This window comes from Antennarius striatus, chromosome 15 (genome assembly GCF_040054535.1).
Source record: "Antennarius striatus isolate MH-2024 chromosome 15, ASM4005453v1, whole genome shotgun sequence".
Taxonomy (NCBI): Eukaryota; Metazoa; Chordata; class Actinopteri; order Lophiiformes; family Antennariidae; genus Antennarius; species Antennarius striatus.
Window position 1 is genome coordinate 3,123,166 of NC_090790.1, and position 14,370 is coordinate 3,137,535.

The 14,370-nt window shown below is 40.7% G+C and overlaps 1 protein-coding gene across 1 annotated transcript in view; it reads right to left on the reverse strand.

Annotated features, from left to right (window-relative positions):
• Positions 1–14,370, reverse strand: part of vldlr (very low density lipoprotein receptor) — a 37,031-nt gene that overhangs the window by 12,925 nt on the left and 9,736 nt on the right. Inside the window, exons 4-13 of the mRNA XM_068334795.1 lie at positions 12,583–12,705; positions 11,681–11,889; positions 8,551–8,713; positions 8,010–8,132; positions 7,713–7,835; positions 4,511–4,630; positions 2,429–2,554; positions 1,999–2,170; positions 699–923; positions 477–595 (exon numbers count right to left, since the gene is read on the reverse strand). Of these exons, the coding sequence (XP_068190896.1) occupies positions 477–595; positions 699–923; positions 1,999–2,170; positions 2,429–2,554; positions 4,511–4,630; positions 7,713–7,835; positions 8,010–8,132; positions 8,551–8,713; positions 11,681–11,889; positions 12,583–12,705 (1,503 nt within the window). The remainder of the gene's footprint in view (positions 1–476; positions 596–698; positions 924–1,998; positions 2,171–2,428; positions 2,555–4,510; positions 4,631–7,712; positions 7,836–8,009; positions 8,133–8,550; positions 8,714–11,680; positions 11,890–12,582; positions 12,706–14,370) is intronic.

Below are 14,370 nucleotides of genomic sequence, written 5' to 3' on the forward strand. Positions count from 1 at the left end.
TAAAAAATAGCAGGAATGTCTTGTTTGCTATTTAAAAAAAACAAGAAATTGAAACTTAATTTTACTAAGTACAAACTAACTCTCCAGAGAGGTCCTACATGACTGGAGTTCAATCATTCGCAATTTACAATACGAATTGAAAAGAACTTCTTGGAGACAACATGACTCACTTCTTTCTATGAAGCTTTTGATCATTTTCATAATAAATGTAGTCAACTTAATGTATAGCTGCTGGGGTAGGGTTGGCCAAATTCAATTCATGTCCGGAAATTTATGCAGAATTTTGTTCGATATTGGAAATAAAAGGATTCAGATGAATTAAGAAAACTGATGCGTTTTCCTCTGTGCTAACCTAACCACTGGCCTCGTTTGGGTCAGTGTCACCACAAGAACAAAACCTGCCAGACTTGAGTGTTGGGAACTTTTAATGATCAGCAGTGAAGAAAACAATGGTGTGTGTGTGTGTGTGTTCATACCCAATGCTATTCCATGAGGCCACTGTATGTCTGATGCCACCAGAACCTGTCTGTCCACTCCATTCATACCAGACTTTTCAATCTTGGCTGGCTCACCCCAGTCAGACCAGTACATAAATCTACAGGGCAAACACATCATTGTGAGACGTTTAATAAAAGCACATACCAATGGTTAATAAAAGCGGTTTCATTCAGCAGGTAAAAGCTAACGCTTCCACTCACCCAGACAGTGGATCCACAGCTATGGATGCCGGTTCCTTCAGGCCTCTGTTGAACAGAACTTTCTGCTTCGTTCCATTGAGGTTGGCTACAGAAATGATTTTGGTGCCGAGATCCGACCAGTACAAATTCTTATGGATCCAATCCACTGCAATTCCCATTGGAGTCTGGATGTTGTCTATCACTTTGTTGTGTGTGGCAACTTCCCCTCGTTTGTCCAACATGGTGCTGTGAGGAACAAAACAGTGTCCATAATAACCTAAAATTTATCAGCAAATTGAATCAGCACATTAAACTTTGAGACAATATTCTTTCAACAGATAGTTTTAAACAAACATGGACGCCTCACTTCAGCCAAATTTGTTTAGTGATGAGCTTCCCCTCTCAACAGGAGGATTAGCAGACGCATACAGTTATGAAGGTGAAGGTCAGAAGCCTTAGAATTCAAATCCAGAGAAAGGAAAGCCTTTGGGCTGTTACTTACATCGGCACACCTTAGTAAACTTTTATTTGATTTTTTTTTCTCCCCAGAGGCCATTTAGATGTTCATGTGAATAAGCCCGAGTTTCCTTCATGTTTAACACATTGGCTGACACCATTATAATTTTCAGCAGGGTGGCTGGGGGGCAGAGCTCAGTGAAAATCAGGGTTCTAATCATCGAATTTACCATCATGACAACTGATAGGGTTATGGAACAGGATTCAAATCAGAAGATGAAGTTGCTGCAGTTTACATGACAGCGAACACCGTGTCGCTCTGAGCGAAGTATCTTGTGATTGGTCAAGAGCAGTAAGAAAACACTGAAAAATGTCTGGAGCGTCAGAACGCCCACCAGAGGAGATGAATTACAACAAAGCTTTGTCCGTCAATTAGTTACATTTCACTTCAGAATTATGCAGAATCATGCTCATATTCTAACGTTCGGTGGAACTTCTATGCTCTATGCTAAAATCCTGCTCCAATATTCTGCAGATCCATTTCCGTTTGGCCACATGATGATGACTGACAAAGACTGAGCTCACATCTACAGCAGTCACCAGGTAATTCATTCAAACCTGAATAGTGCCAACCTATTCAGGAGGACAGACACCCATACCGAACTGCTGAATATGGCCAAATGATAGTTCCCACTGGCCTCAGCAACTTTACTCTTGGAAAGTGTCTCAGAGGTTTCAGAGTCAAACATTGTTATTTACTTGAGAAAACCTAAAGTGTGCGTTGGAATTTGAGGACTCTGCAATTTGTTTGTGCCATTTTGGTTCCAATACATTCTCCTGTGTAAATACTGTGAGTATAAACTACCTATAAATGGCCCTCTGACCCAGGTCAGCCCAGAAAATCATCTGCTGGTTGAAGTCTGCATCCAGAGCCACCGTGTTCCTCTGCTGCTCCACAATCTGAGTGTATTCCTTCCTCTCCAGCCCCAGACGGCGGATGTCACGGCGGTTCGTGAAGATCAGGCAGGGCTCCTTACCTGAGGACAGAAAAGTTAATCTGGAGGTCAGACTGACATGTCACTTCAAAGTGGACATCTGGTAACACTGTTCCATTTGCCAGCGCTCATCACTTCATAACCCTGACACCCCCTGAACCAGGAATGCCAAAGGAAAATTCTGTTGGTAAATGTTTAACAAAATCCAAAGACTGACATTTTGAAGAAGATTTAAACTACACTGTTACATAAGAGGGATAATATTTTCTTATGCCAGTGCCGTTTCCCAACCAGACTCACCAACAGCCTTGCAGACACCGGTGGTTGGATCCATCTGGTAGCTGTTGTGACATTCACACTTGTATCCTCCTTTCAGGTTGATGCAGATCTGACTGCAGATGCCAGGATTCAGACACTCATTAATGTCTGCAAACAGAAAGCAAGAGGTGGTGGTGAGGTAGAGAAAACAGGGGGAATACATCTGCTATGATATGTTTAATTAATGAGTTCTGCTGCAGGCTTTATTTTCGGTTGGATGATTGTGCATAAACCTGCTACAACTACTGTACTCAAACCGTTTAACAGTCCCAATGAAAGAAATATCTTAACCCCTCTTCTGCTCAGATGTGCATAAACTAAACGATTAACTCCAAAATACAAATGGAGTAGGTTTCTGCATTGGACACCATCTGTAGAAGATGAAATTAATCCTTATTAAACACCCTTGAACAAAATTAATGAAGATGACTGAATCAACGGGTGCTCTGGTTTTATGTGGACAAACAAAATCTGACAACCGCAGTTCAAAAACTCCCAGCAAGAGACAAACTCGCAAAGGTCAAGTTCATCTTGAAGGGAACAGACCATAATCTGTTCAAAGGGATCTGACTTGGTTTTAATAGCATCAGGATCTGACATGTATAAGGCTGAAGCCATACAAACAGTACAAACTAGGATGAAGCTCTGAAAACACCTGTCAGAACTGTGGTCTGCAATTCAATGAAGCTCACGGCCCTGTAGCCACAGTAAATAAAGCACAACACTCTTTGAAAACATTACATTTTGGTGGACCTGGATCCGCCTCAAACAGTGAACACTTAACACCTACCTCCTAAATATTAATTCACTTTCTGACCGCTTTATCAGTTTGCCCGGGTCATGGGGAGCTGGAGCTTACCCCAGCTGTCATAGGGTGTGAGGCGAGGCACCTAAATATGCCATCCTAAAAATTCCCACAAAGATCTATACATTATTGCAGGAATTTAATGTATAAAAAAGAAAAAACCCAGCAGATCAATACATCTAAATGTGGACCACAAACTCTGAAAGGCGATACAGCCAGAGCTGGTCGCCACAGCCAGCAGAAAGGTGTATGGGAATGAAATTTGTTGAGGATGGCGGGTAGATAATTAATGCAAACATGTAGATGAAATGAACATTTCTTTATTTTATCTGTGATAATAAGTGGAGGAGATCTTTGTTTAAATACAATTTTTTTTCATTCATTTTCCACATGCATAAAAGCTAATGGTAGATTTTGGAATTCACTTTCTCGAAGGCAGGTGGTCCTTTACAGTTTAATTTGGGCAATTTTACAATCTGTTGGCTTTTTGCCACAAAAGCTTTTCAGCAACCACATTAACTAAAAATCAATTACACAAATGCTTCCAGGAGTCATCAGTCTGTTCCCCTGAACCTGGAGTAGATTAAGCGCCTCTATGCACTCAGCGGAGTTCATTCCAGATGGGATTATACACATTTCTCAAACAGAGCGGTGTATGAGGCCAAGATTGGCACAACACCACCACAATGTTGGATCAGTGCATGCTGAACATTGACAAAATAATGTGACAAAAAAACCAATGACAAAATGGGCCAGAAGGGCACAACAAAAAAATGAAATGGAATAGTTGCCATCAGATACATCAAACATGTCCAAGTTGACTCACATCATATAACTGATCACCTAGTTATATTCAGTCTAATCTGGTTGTTGTTTTCCCATTTCCAGGTGACTTTAAAGATCAGCTTCGAACTTGTCATTAATCAGAGGAGTTACCAGAATGTATTTGTGTAAACCGAAACAGATGAATATGCAACAATAGACTATCTCTATTTGGAATATGCCTATTTGTGGTCCCTTTTAGATTTTACTCTTTTTTTGTAAGTTAGTGGGCATCTGACACACACCCCCCCCCCTTCCCAAAAGAAGTCAATGGTGGACACCTTAGTGACGGTGTCCACCATTTGGTTAGACCCAGGGAAAACCTACCAGATCAGTGACTGATGCCGTCTTAAAGACTATATACTAGGAAAAGTTGCAATGAGAAAAATGACTGAAAAATGTTTATAGCATTATTGACTGATGTGAAGTTCACCTACCTCCACAGGTCTTGTGGTCTATGAGTTCAAGTCCAGGCGTACAGTCACATTCAAAACCAATCACCATATCTTTGCAAATGTGAGAGCAGCCGCCGTTGTTCATTAGACACTCATTTTGATCTGAAACACAAACCAGAAAAAGCCATGATATAATTATGAAGGAACATAGAAAAGAACCCAAATCTGTAGATAACAGCTTAATTTTGGCTGCTTTCATCTCAGTCAACAAGTGCTTCAAAAGAAAAAAAAAAAAAAGTATTTCAGTCAGGTTTGGTACACTTTGTATATTCTGAATTGTTTGCTATCAAAACAGATGATTATGACTGAACTATAAGCCAGTCAGAACACCAAATAAAACTGAAAGCAAAAATAAATTCAGCAGGAAAACTAAACTGTCAAGACACCTTACCGATTCATTAAACACACACACACACACACACACCCACACACACCAATATTCAATCAAAGATACTGAGGACCACGGACCACTATGGGGCAAGACATTTCAAATACAGTGTAGTTGGACATCTGGCAGCTGAATAAGAGTTTAAAAAAGCATAATATGGGACATTTAAACCTGCTGTATGTTAACCTTGTATAAGCAAAGCCTTCACTAAACCACGATGGCAGGATAAGACGGTTGGCCACCAGACAACCAAGGATAGACCCTGTCAACGCCTTTTGACCGAACAGGCCAAATGTAAAAAAATATAGCTGACATTTCATTTAAGGACTATGCAATAAAAGACCAGTCTGGATTCAATCAAATTCATGAAAAATTAATTTGGGAACAGAGCATCATCACTCCGCTAACTGACAGCCTCTAAATGTGAGCTCTTTACCCTCAGAGTCCAAACTGGAAGGAAACTGATTGTTTAATGAGAGAAAGAATACAAAGGCAAATGACCATGAACAAGGATAAGTAGCCCAAATACTGTACAAACTTAGCAATAAGTCTTCAGGTTTTCATGTCAAAAATAAAAGATAACTTAGAGATACTTTTAGTAGAGCAAATGTCAGCAGTAGACAGTCTAATTAGTATTCACCTTAGAGTCTTAAAGATCAAGAGCAGACCTCTTTGCCCCCAACAGAATAAGTTCACTTCTCATTTCAGGAGCAGGTAATGACCCACACATGAAACAGCATTATTTATCTACCTCATCCAAATCACATACTAGAATAATTTTTGGAGTTGATCCACTGCATTGACCATATATTCGACACACAAACCCTTTGACTGAACCGTGTAACAATTCTGTCCACGCTTAGTATTCAGATTGATCACGTTCTTTGGTCCATGAAAGATAATTATTTAGAAGCCATATTTGTTCTCCCTCACTGAGCTTCAAATGCATTAAGGCTGCACGAGGAAAGATTTTTGTAAAAAACAAACATCCAAATTGATGTGCAACAGAGAGATGCATCATGTCATAGGTACTTTATGCACTGCAGGGAAAGATATGTAAAAGCAATCCATGTCTTAAACACTGACTGAGCGACCTTTACATATAAATGTAGTGTCTAAATATTGGTGCTGCAGCTTGTCTTGGCTTTGGCTCAGTGCACAACATCAATGTACAGAATTGGCATCCTGAGAACTCTGGCTAAGAGTCAGATGTCATTGACATTCAGAGCTGCCAGGTGGAGAAATACTACAAGACTGAAAGGACAGTGTGACATCTGAAGTATAGAGGAAGCAAAATTAGTTTGATCACAGCTGAGATGACAAATATTTGCTGCATTCTATGCAAAATGACCGTGTTTAAACATTCTGTATTCAACCAGTGAATTCAGAGGTCTGGCAAAATTTGAATCTGGTTTGAAATAAACCTCTTATGAAGGCATACCAGCCTTCACTCATCGATACTCATTTATGAAGCCTCCTGTCAGAATCTTACTAAACCTGGTAGCCTTGAAACAACACCAGTCTGGTGTCAGACAGCGCTTCATGGTGGAAAAGGACCTGGTGGCAAACGTCAGATAGGAAGGAGTTCATGGGCTGCTGAAATATTCAAATCCAACAAACCCCCACCACAATAGTTTTTCACCTTATTGGTTATTAACAAGTTCAGCCATCACTTCAGTATAATGTTTGAAATGAGCAACCATTATTCAGACTCTAAGACAGTGGTTCTTAACCTGGGTTCGATCGAACCCAGGTCAAGACAAAACACCCGACACAATGTTTTGTCTTCACACGTTGTGTCAAAACATCCGACACGATGTGTCGGGTGTTTTGTCGGCAAAACACCCGTGTCAACACATTATGTCAATTTTTGATGACAGGCCCCTCTTAGCCATCACGCTACATCGATTAGCCTACCTGTGTTACATGGGATTTTGCGCACTCGGTCGATTTATGCCCGTCATGATGGTACGTCATCTGATTGCTTTCTTAATATTTTAATTCCTAGTAACTATGTTGAGCAAAAAAAGTGGTCTCACGAATATGTGCAACGTGAATTTACATGTACTGTATAACGGAACGTGATGGGAGTCAGCTTTCTGCATGATTTGCAATGTCAAGTTGGGCAACTCTAGTCTCACTGGCAAAAATAAAGTTCTTGGAAAAAGGTGACAATGCACAATTCATTAAATACACCAGTAAAACACAGTATTTTCCGCACTTAAAAGCCTTTAATTTTCTCAGTTTCTTATAATCCAATGTGCCTTATAAATGAAAGAAGTTTTAAAATAGACCATTCATTGAAGACAAGTTCTCAGATGCGCTTTACGATCCAGTGTGCTTTACAATCCAGTGCGCCTTATAGTGCGGAATATACTGTACTTATGTCTTAAATTCAAGAAAGAAAAAAAAAAGATTTTTTGTTACTAAAGGGTTCGGTGACAGCATATGAAACCGGCAGGATTCGGTACCTCCAACAAGGTTAAGAACCACTACTCTAAGAAATGGCTCCATTCAAAACAGGTTAATGTTTTTAAGAGTGCAGCCTTAACTTTTGGTTTTACATTCACAATAAAGTACACAAGCTGTCAGTAAAACTGGGCTTACAAATCACCTAATTTTAGAAAAAAGCTTACTTTAAAGCAGAGCATGGACTTAAAATAGTGAATATTACTTTACAAGTCCTAAAGAGCTGGTGTGTTGCACCAGACCAGTCACTATAAATCCTGACAATTCATCAAGGACAAGTGTTTCAGCTTTTGTTCCTGGAAAAAAAAATCCTTTTCCTTCACTCACTGCATTCCTTGATGGGTTCATCGCTCCAGTCAGGACAGTCTCTGGCCTTGTTGCACACTTTGCTCATCTCTATGCACTCCCCACTGCGACACTTGAACTTGTCCGGCCCATTACACTGAGTCACTGCACAGAATTTTACATGTTAGGAGCAGTCTTGACTTGAGTATCAACTTTCTACTCAGGCAAAGCATTTAGTCACAACAGTGCCCAACCACCTCTTTCAAGTTAACAAGTTCATTAAAACATCTTAACTTCACTGGGAGAGCCAGAAGACCATCTCCATTCACACACACTCACTGTTTTTGCAGTTGATTTCATCTGATCCATCGGTGCAGTCTCTGAGGCCGTTACACTGTCTGCTGCCCTGGATGCAGCTTCCATCATCACACCTGAACTGATCCAGTCCACAGGAACGTACAGCTGTCAAACAAAAGGAGAGCCACAGTTCAACATGTACATTAATGTGAAATTTAGTTACCTAAGTATTTCAAATAAGATATAAAAGGAAAGATTGCTGCAAATCAAATATGATTCGGAATTAAATAGGTTTGAAGTTTAACTTCATTGTCATAAAACGTACATTGCTTGGTCAAATGACAAGGAAACACTTTTGGAGCAGATATAGCGAGATTTCACTCCAATAGTGAAAAATAAAATCTGTTCATTACACAAAGTTAAAACTTACTAGAAAGCCCAAAAAAGGATGAAACCACTTGACAGGTATCTAAAGGGCCTCATCCTCAAATTCCAACTGGAAAATACTAACATGTTAACACAAAAAGTCTAAATAATGCATGCAGTAACAATCAAAATATGATGGCAGCTGCTGTGTGCTTACGGCAGTTGGCCTCATCGCTGCCATCCTTGCAGTCGGGGTCTCCATCACACCGCCACTTCTTATGAATGCATTCTCCAGAGCGACACTGCATCTCACTGGAGGAACACTTGGCCGGTGGCGTCACATGACGACCACAACGAGTTGGAGACTCGTCTGACTGGTCCTGCAGGGGACAGATCAGATGTGCCAAAGATCAAGGGGGAGTTAGTCAACTTGATCTTTGACCACTCTTTGAACTAAACATTTTTATTCTCAGGCCATGGACGCAACTTGAATTTCTAAAAAATCAGAATATCTTTACTGTATTTTGGTCAACACTTTGTGAAAGCCCAACATGATTCTGTTTTAGCGGAGTTTTTAGATGATTGTTTTCATGTTTATAGAAAGCCTGGGTTGTGAGTGACACTTTGTGATAAATACTCCCATATTCTTAACATTAAGGTTCAAAGACTAAAATATAGTATGAAATAGAAAAAGCCTTTCCAGAGAGATATAGCTTTCCATGACATACACCACCCCCCCCCCAAAAAATATAAACTCCATTTACTGTTTGAACAACGTGATCTGGAGAATGAGAACGTCAGAACTGACTTGGCAGAGTCAGATCCAAATGATTTTCTCTTTAATTAAAACTTGGACCGAGCCATCCAACAATAGAGTCAAGGACTGCAGTTTCTCACACTTTCATCATCTCAAGTCAGACTTTGCCCTCTTGCGGGAGTAAATGAAGATTGAGAATACGTGCATCTGAAAAAACAGCTTAACACTGGACTGGCTGGCTGCAAAGGGAAAGATAATGGCCTTCCTCCTTCAGAGGTCTTATGTTTGTCAGTACGACTGCTTTGCATCAGCTAGTTAGATCCCATGAAGCGGTGATGCATTGTAATCGTCCGTGTTTGTGTGTTTGTCCATCAGTCCAAATATCTTCACAACCATTGCAGACAGAAAGATGAAATAAAAAGCATATTACTTGGGCAGCAAAGGGGATGAAAATTAGATTATGACCAAGACTTTGAGAAGACTAGGTCAAGGTCAAATTTAAACTTTCATACATTTTTTCCACATATCTCAGGAACCAACTAAGAAAGACGAAAGAAAAAGGAGTTATATTCAGGGAGTCAAGGTGATGAAAATGGAGTCTTCTTCCCTGGAGTCTCTGTGCTCTATGTTCTCCCAGGTTTTTCTCAGGTTCACCCCTCATCCGCCCATCTGCTATGGACCTGCTCTTCCCATCCCACCAGTACCACCCCTAACCTAATTATCGGCTGGGGTCCGGCTTCCTTTTTCCTCCGCGCCACCATACTGTTCCACCCAGTATGCAATTTCCTCCGGGATTAATAAAGTATCTATCTATCTATCTATCTATCACCCCTCATCCGCCCATCCGCTGTGGACCATCTGCTGTGGACCTGCACCTCCCATCCACCAGTATCACCCCCCACCTATCCATCGACTGGGGTCCTGCTGCCTGTCTTCCTTGGTGTCATCTTACTTTTCCACCCCTCATCCGCCCAGCCGCCGTGGACCTTCCTCTGTGGACCTGCACCTCCGAGCCCACCAGTATCACCCCCATCTCTCCATGTGCTGTGCACCTTATCCTCCAAGCCCACCAGTACCACCCCTCAACTATCCATCGGCTGGGGTCCTGCTTCCTTTCTTCCTCCGTGCAGCCATACAGTCATCCACACAGCTGTTAATTGTGCCTTGACTTTAGCAACCTTAACCATATTGATACTGCCTCTATCTGGCCTATCTGTCACTCTCTCTCTGTCTCTCTCTCTCTGATGCTGTTCTTGTCTTCCTTTGATTTCTTTTCCACCCAACCGGTCGAGGCGGATGGCCACCCAAAAGAGTCTGGGTCCTGCCCGGAGTTTCTTCCTCATGGAGGGAGTTTTTCCCCGCCACTGTCGCTTATGCTTGCTCTGGAGGGTTCAGTTGGGTTTCTCTGTCTGTTAAAGCGCTTTGAAATGTCTGCCGTCATGATTAAGCGCTATGTAAATAAAACTTGATTGATTGAAAATTAGATCGCAACCTTAACCTTGAAAACTAGGTCAAGGTCAAATTTTCACTTGGTAGATACACATTTCTGAAACTTGATGAGATATAATCACAAAACAAAAAGCAACATTTCCAGGATGCCAGATGTACAAAAATGTGTAGGTCAGGGTGAAATTTTGAATTTGGGGGGGGGGGGGTGTCACGAGATGTTGCAGTCTCTGCCTTTTTATCTCTAATGGTACTAAAGGGAAAACCACAGGGCCAATGAACAGGTGAGGAGCAGACTGCGGAATCTGCCGAGTGTGAACTTGTGTGTGCGTGAAATAGTGTGCATGTACTCAAGGCAGGTCTATAATAACTGGGTGTTGTGAAAACTGATCTAGTAGAACCAGTATGTTCTTACTATGCAGTATATTATAACTAAAAAAATCTGCTTATAAAACAAGGATGTAAATGATTTTGTGAAGGCCATTGCCTGAAAAGATGTCTTATCAGAAAAAGGGCTAGCATTGAGTTAACAAGGTTAAATCGGGCCAGTTGTCGAACAACGTCTTCTGCGTACCACGTGTACCTTCGATTGAGGCTCAATTTGTGGGGAAGATAGTAGACAAGTGTAGTAGATTGCCTATGTCATAACAATACAGGATGGATGATGGAACTTAATAGATACTTCATAAGATCTACTCATGCTAATGCAGTCATACATTAACATGAAAAAGTTTAATATCAAATCCTTGTTATGAGTCCATCATTTAAAAACAAATGGACACTGCAGCCAGACTCAAAAGTTCACTCAGACCATGTTGTAACATCCGCAGATCCATCAGAGCATCAGTGTCAGAGATAGGTGCACACAACTCTCACCAGAATCTAAGATGAGATGTTTGGAACAAATTTGCCTAATAGAGCAAAACCCCTCAAAAATAAATAATTCATGGGTCTGGTGGATTCCTCCATGTCATTTTCAAGTTCGAGAAAAATGAAGACAAAAAATAAGGCTGGTTACTTTAGTTACATTCAGTGCTTAAGCACTTGTTCAAAGTTAATTATATTCTTTTTTCCATTTGTATGTCCCTTAATTCTAAAACAGTTTTAATGTTAATGTGTGTGTTCTTCACTTGCTCCATCTTACCTGGCAGTCAACATCATCATCACACATCCAGCTGGCAGGGATACATGAAGAGTTTCCACACTGGAATTCACTGGGACCGCAGGAGGACGGTGCGCACTCCACCTCATCAGAGCCATCGCCACAGTCGTCCTCGCTATTACACACAAAGTTACGGGAGATGCATCGGCCGCTGGCGCATGTGAACTCGTTTGGCGCACAAGTGATGTTACCTGGAGATGTAAGGTTGGGAAAACGAGGCAATGGAGAGAGCGCAGTCATTGGAAGTGGTACTGTACAAATCCGAAAAATATCAATTTCTTCTGTAATTTGAACATTAATTCTAGAACTAATCCTTAGAATATTCATCCTGCAAATAAATTTACACAATGGAATTCATTCAATAGTGGTGAATAATGTGCATTTCAGATGTTATTTTGCTATAAGTTGCACACAATAGTTGTTTCCACACAGCAGACAGGATATTTGTAAATTATAGGAAAACAAGTTTTTACTTCAGACATCTCATTTGATTTGGAAACGCCTCAGAATCACTGACGAACAACTGAAAAACAACTGGATTATGGTGTCGACAGTAATTCCTAGACCAAATGAGCAATTGATTTCTCAAAATAATCATACAAATCCTTGATTTACCAGTCAGTAACGATCAAAAATGTAGCAATGCTTGGTAACAAACTTGAAATTTTGAATTTACAATGGCTGAATATGTAGGAAAATCAAGTTCCTATCACACTTTAGATCAAGGAAATCCTGCAGGATGGGCTGTCCAGTGTTGGTGGACAGCCCATCCTGTCCATCACTGGACATCATCCAGTGTTAGTGATGTCAACGTTCATCACCAACACTGAATCCTGTCCAAGTGTCCAGTCATCAGTGACAGGTTAATCTGAATGTCCACCTACCACAGTTGACCTCATCCTCTCCGTCGTCACAGTCCTTCTCTCCGTCACATTTCCAGGAGGCTGGGATACACTGAGTGGATCCTGCGCCACAGCTGTACTCATTCATACGACACGTTCTCATGTCTACACGGACAAAAATACCCAGAAATCAACTCAAATCTAAAAAATCCAAATCCAAAATTAAAAGCAAAAACATTTTGCATTCATATCTAACCAGACCCATGAAATCCCAAAAGACGTAACAGTGGAACCGTCCACGAAAAACATGCTCAGATCTTCATCCTAGCAGCAGAGATCTACACAACAGTATTGTCCAACCAAAAGTAATACATGCTCACATTATTCAGAATACTTGCATAACACGATATAAATGGTTCAGTTGACCTTTGAACATCGCAGAGCAGAACCACCATCCATCAGGTCAACTGACACATTTCCCCACATCATTAAACTTGATTTAAAGTTCAAGATATAGGTAACACTACTGCTTAGTGCACGTTGGGAAACAAGACAAGGCTTTTAATGAAATTCCTCCACTACCATAGCTACTACCTTACAATTTATTTCGATAATTTAGTTTGCAATAACTTTCAGTATAAACTCACTATAATACAAGTTTTTGGATAAAAATATTGTAGTGGCATAACAAAGTTAGACAGCATTATCTGCATATATGACTGACAATAGCTGTAGATGTTTTTCTGAATACTGTACATACATGCATCCCGAGTATTGCAGCTCTCAAATCTAGTGCATTATATCAAAACGCGGACGGACACACACCCTTCCGATGAGCTCCACTTTAAACAGTACTTCCTTAGGCTCCTGTTACTTTCCAGTTGGTTTGCAAGAAATGTAACTGATAAGATCACCAAGGCATTCCACAAACCCACCTAATATTTCAAATTTAGGGTGTACTCATGCAAGCACAAAACATAACCCATTCATCCGTTTAAATGAACCTGACACCGACAATATGTTTCAGTAAATATAGATGACCAGCTGGAACCCAGGGTTTGGAGGATTCGGACATGGTTTGTTTTTAATCCATGATAAAGTGACCAGAGTGCAGCTCATTTGACTCAACACCCACACAAGTCATTACACACACACACTTCAGTCTTTTCCACTTCCATGGCATGTGTAACAGCTGTTCATACAGTACAGGGACATAACAGCTAGTAGCTGGTTTGACCTGCACGTACACCACTGGAGCTATGAATGGAACTTCACACATGCACACAGAATAGACTGCAAACTGGAACATTGTTATAGTTCGTAACCTTCAGTTTAGCGACACACTCTTCCAAGTACAAGTTGAAACATAGTCTTTGGGTTGGGTCATTTATCTGCACAAAAACTAGTCTAAAGGAAAGATCAGATTGCAGGAGGACTTTCAGTCATTTCAGTTCACAGCAGACAAATGATCTCTGGCAGACTTAAATACAGCAAGAGTGAACATTTTCAAATTTGAAATAATTTCATGGGAGACTTGTAAAATGATACTTCATGAATGACCAAATTAAAACATTAAGTACAAAATACCCAATTTCACTGTCAAAATAAATCCAAGGGTTCAATCCTGAAAGTTCTCATTGAGCAACAGTTGCTGGAATGAGCGTTTGTTTTGTCTGGGCAACTGGATCAGTCAGTTTTCCGCATTACTGATGTCTGAATGACAAAAACAAGAGTTGATTTCTAAACCCAGGAAAACCCCCCTCACTGCTTTTAAGCATCTGACTGCATGTCTACATCAGTGAGATGCTTCACCACAAGAGGAAGCCTCGA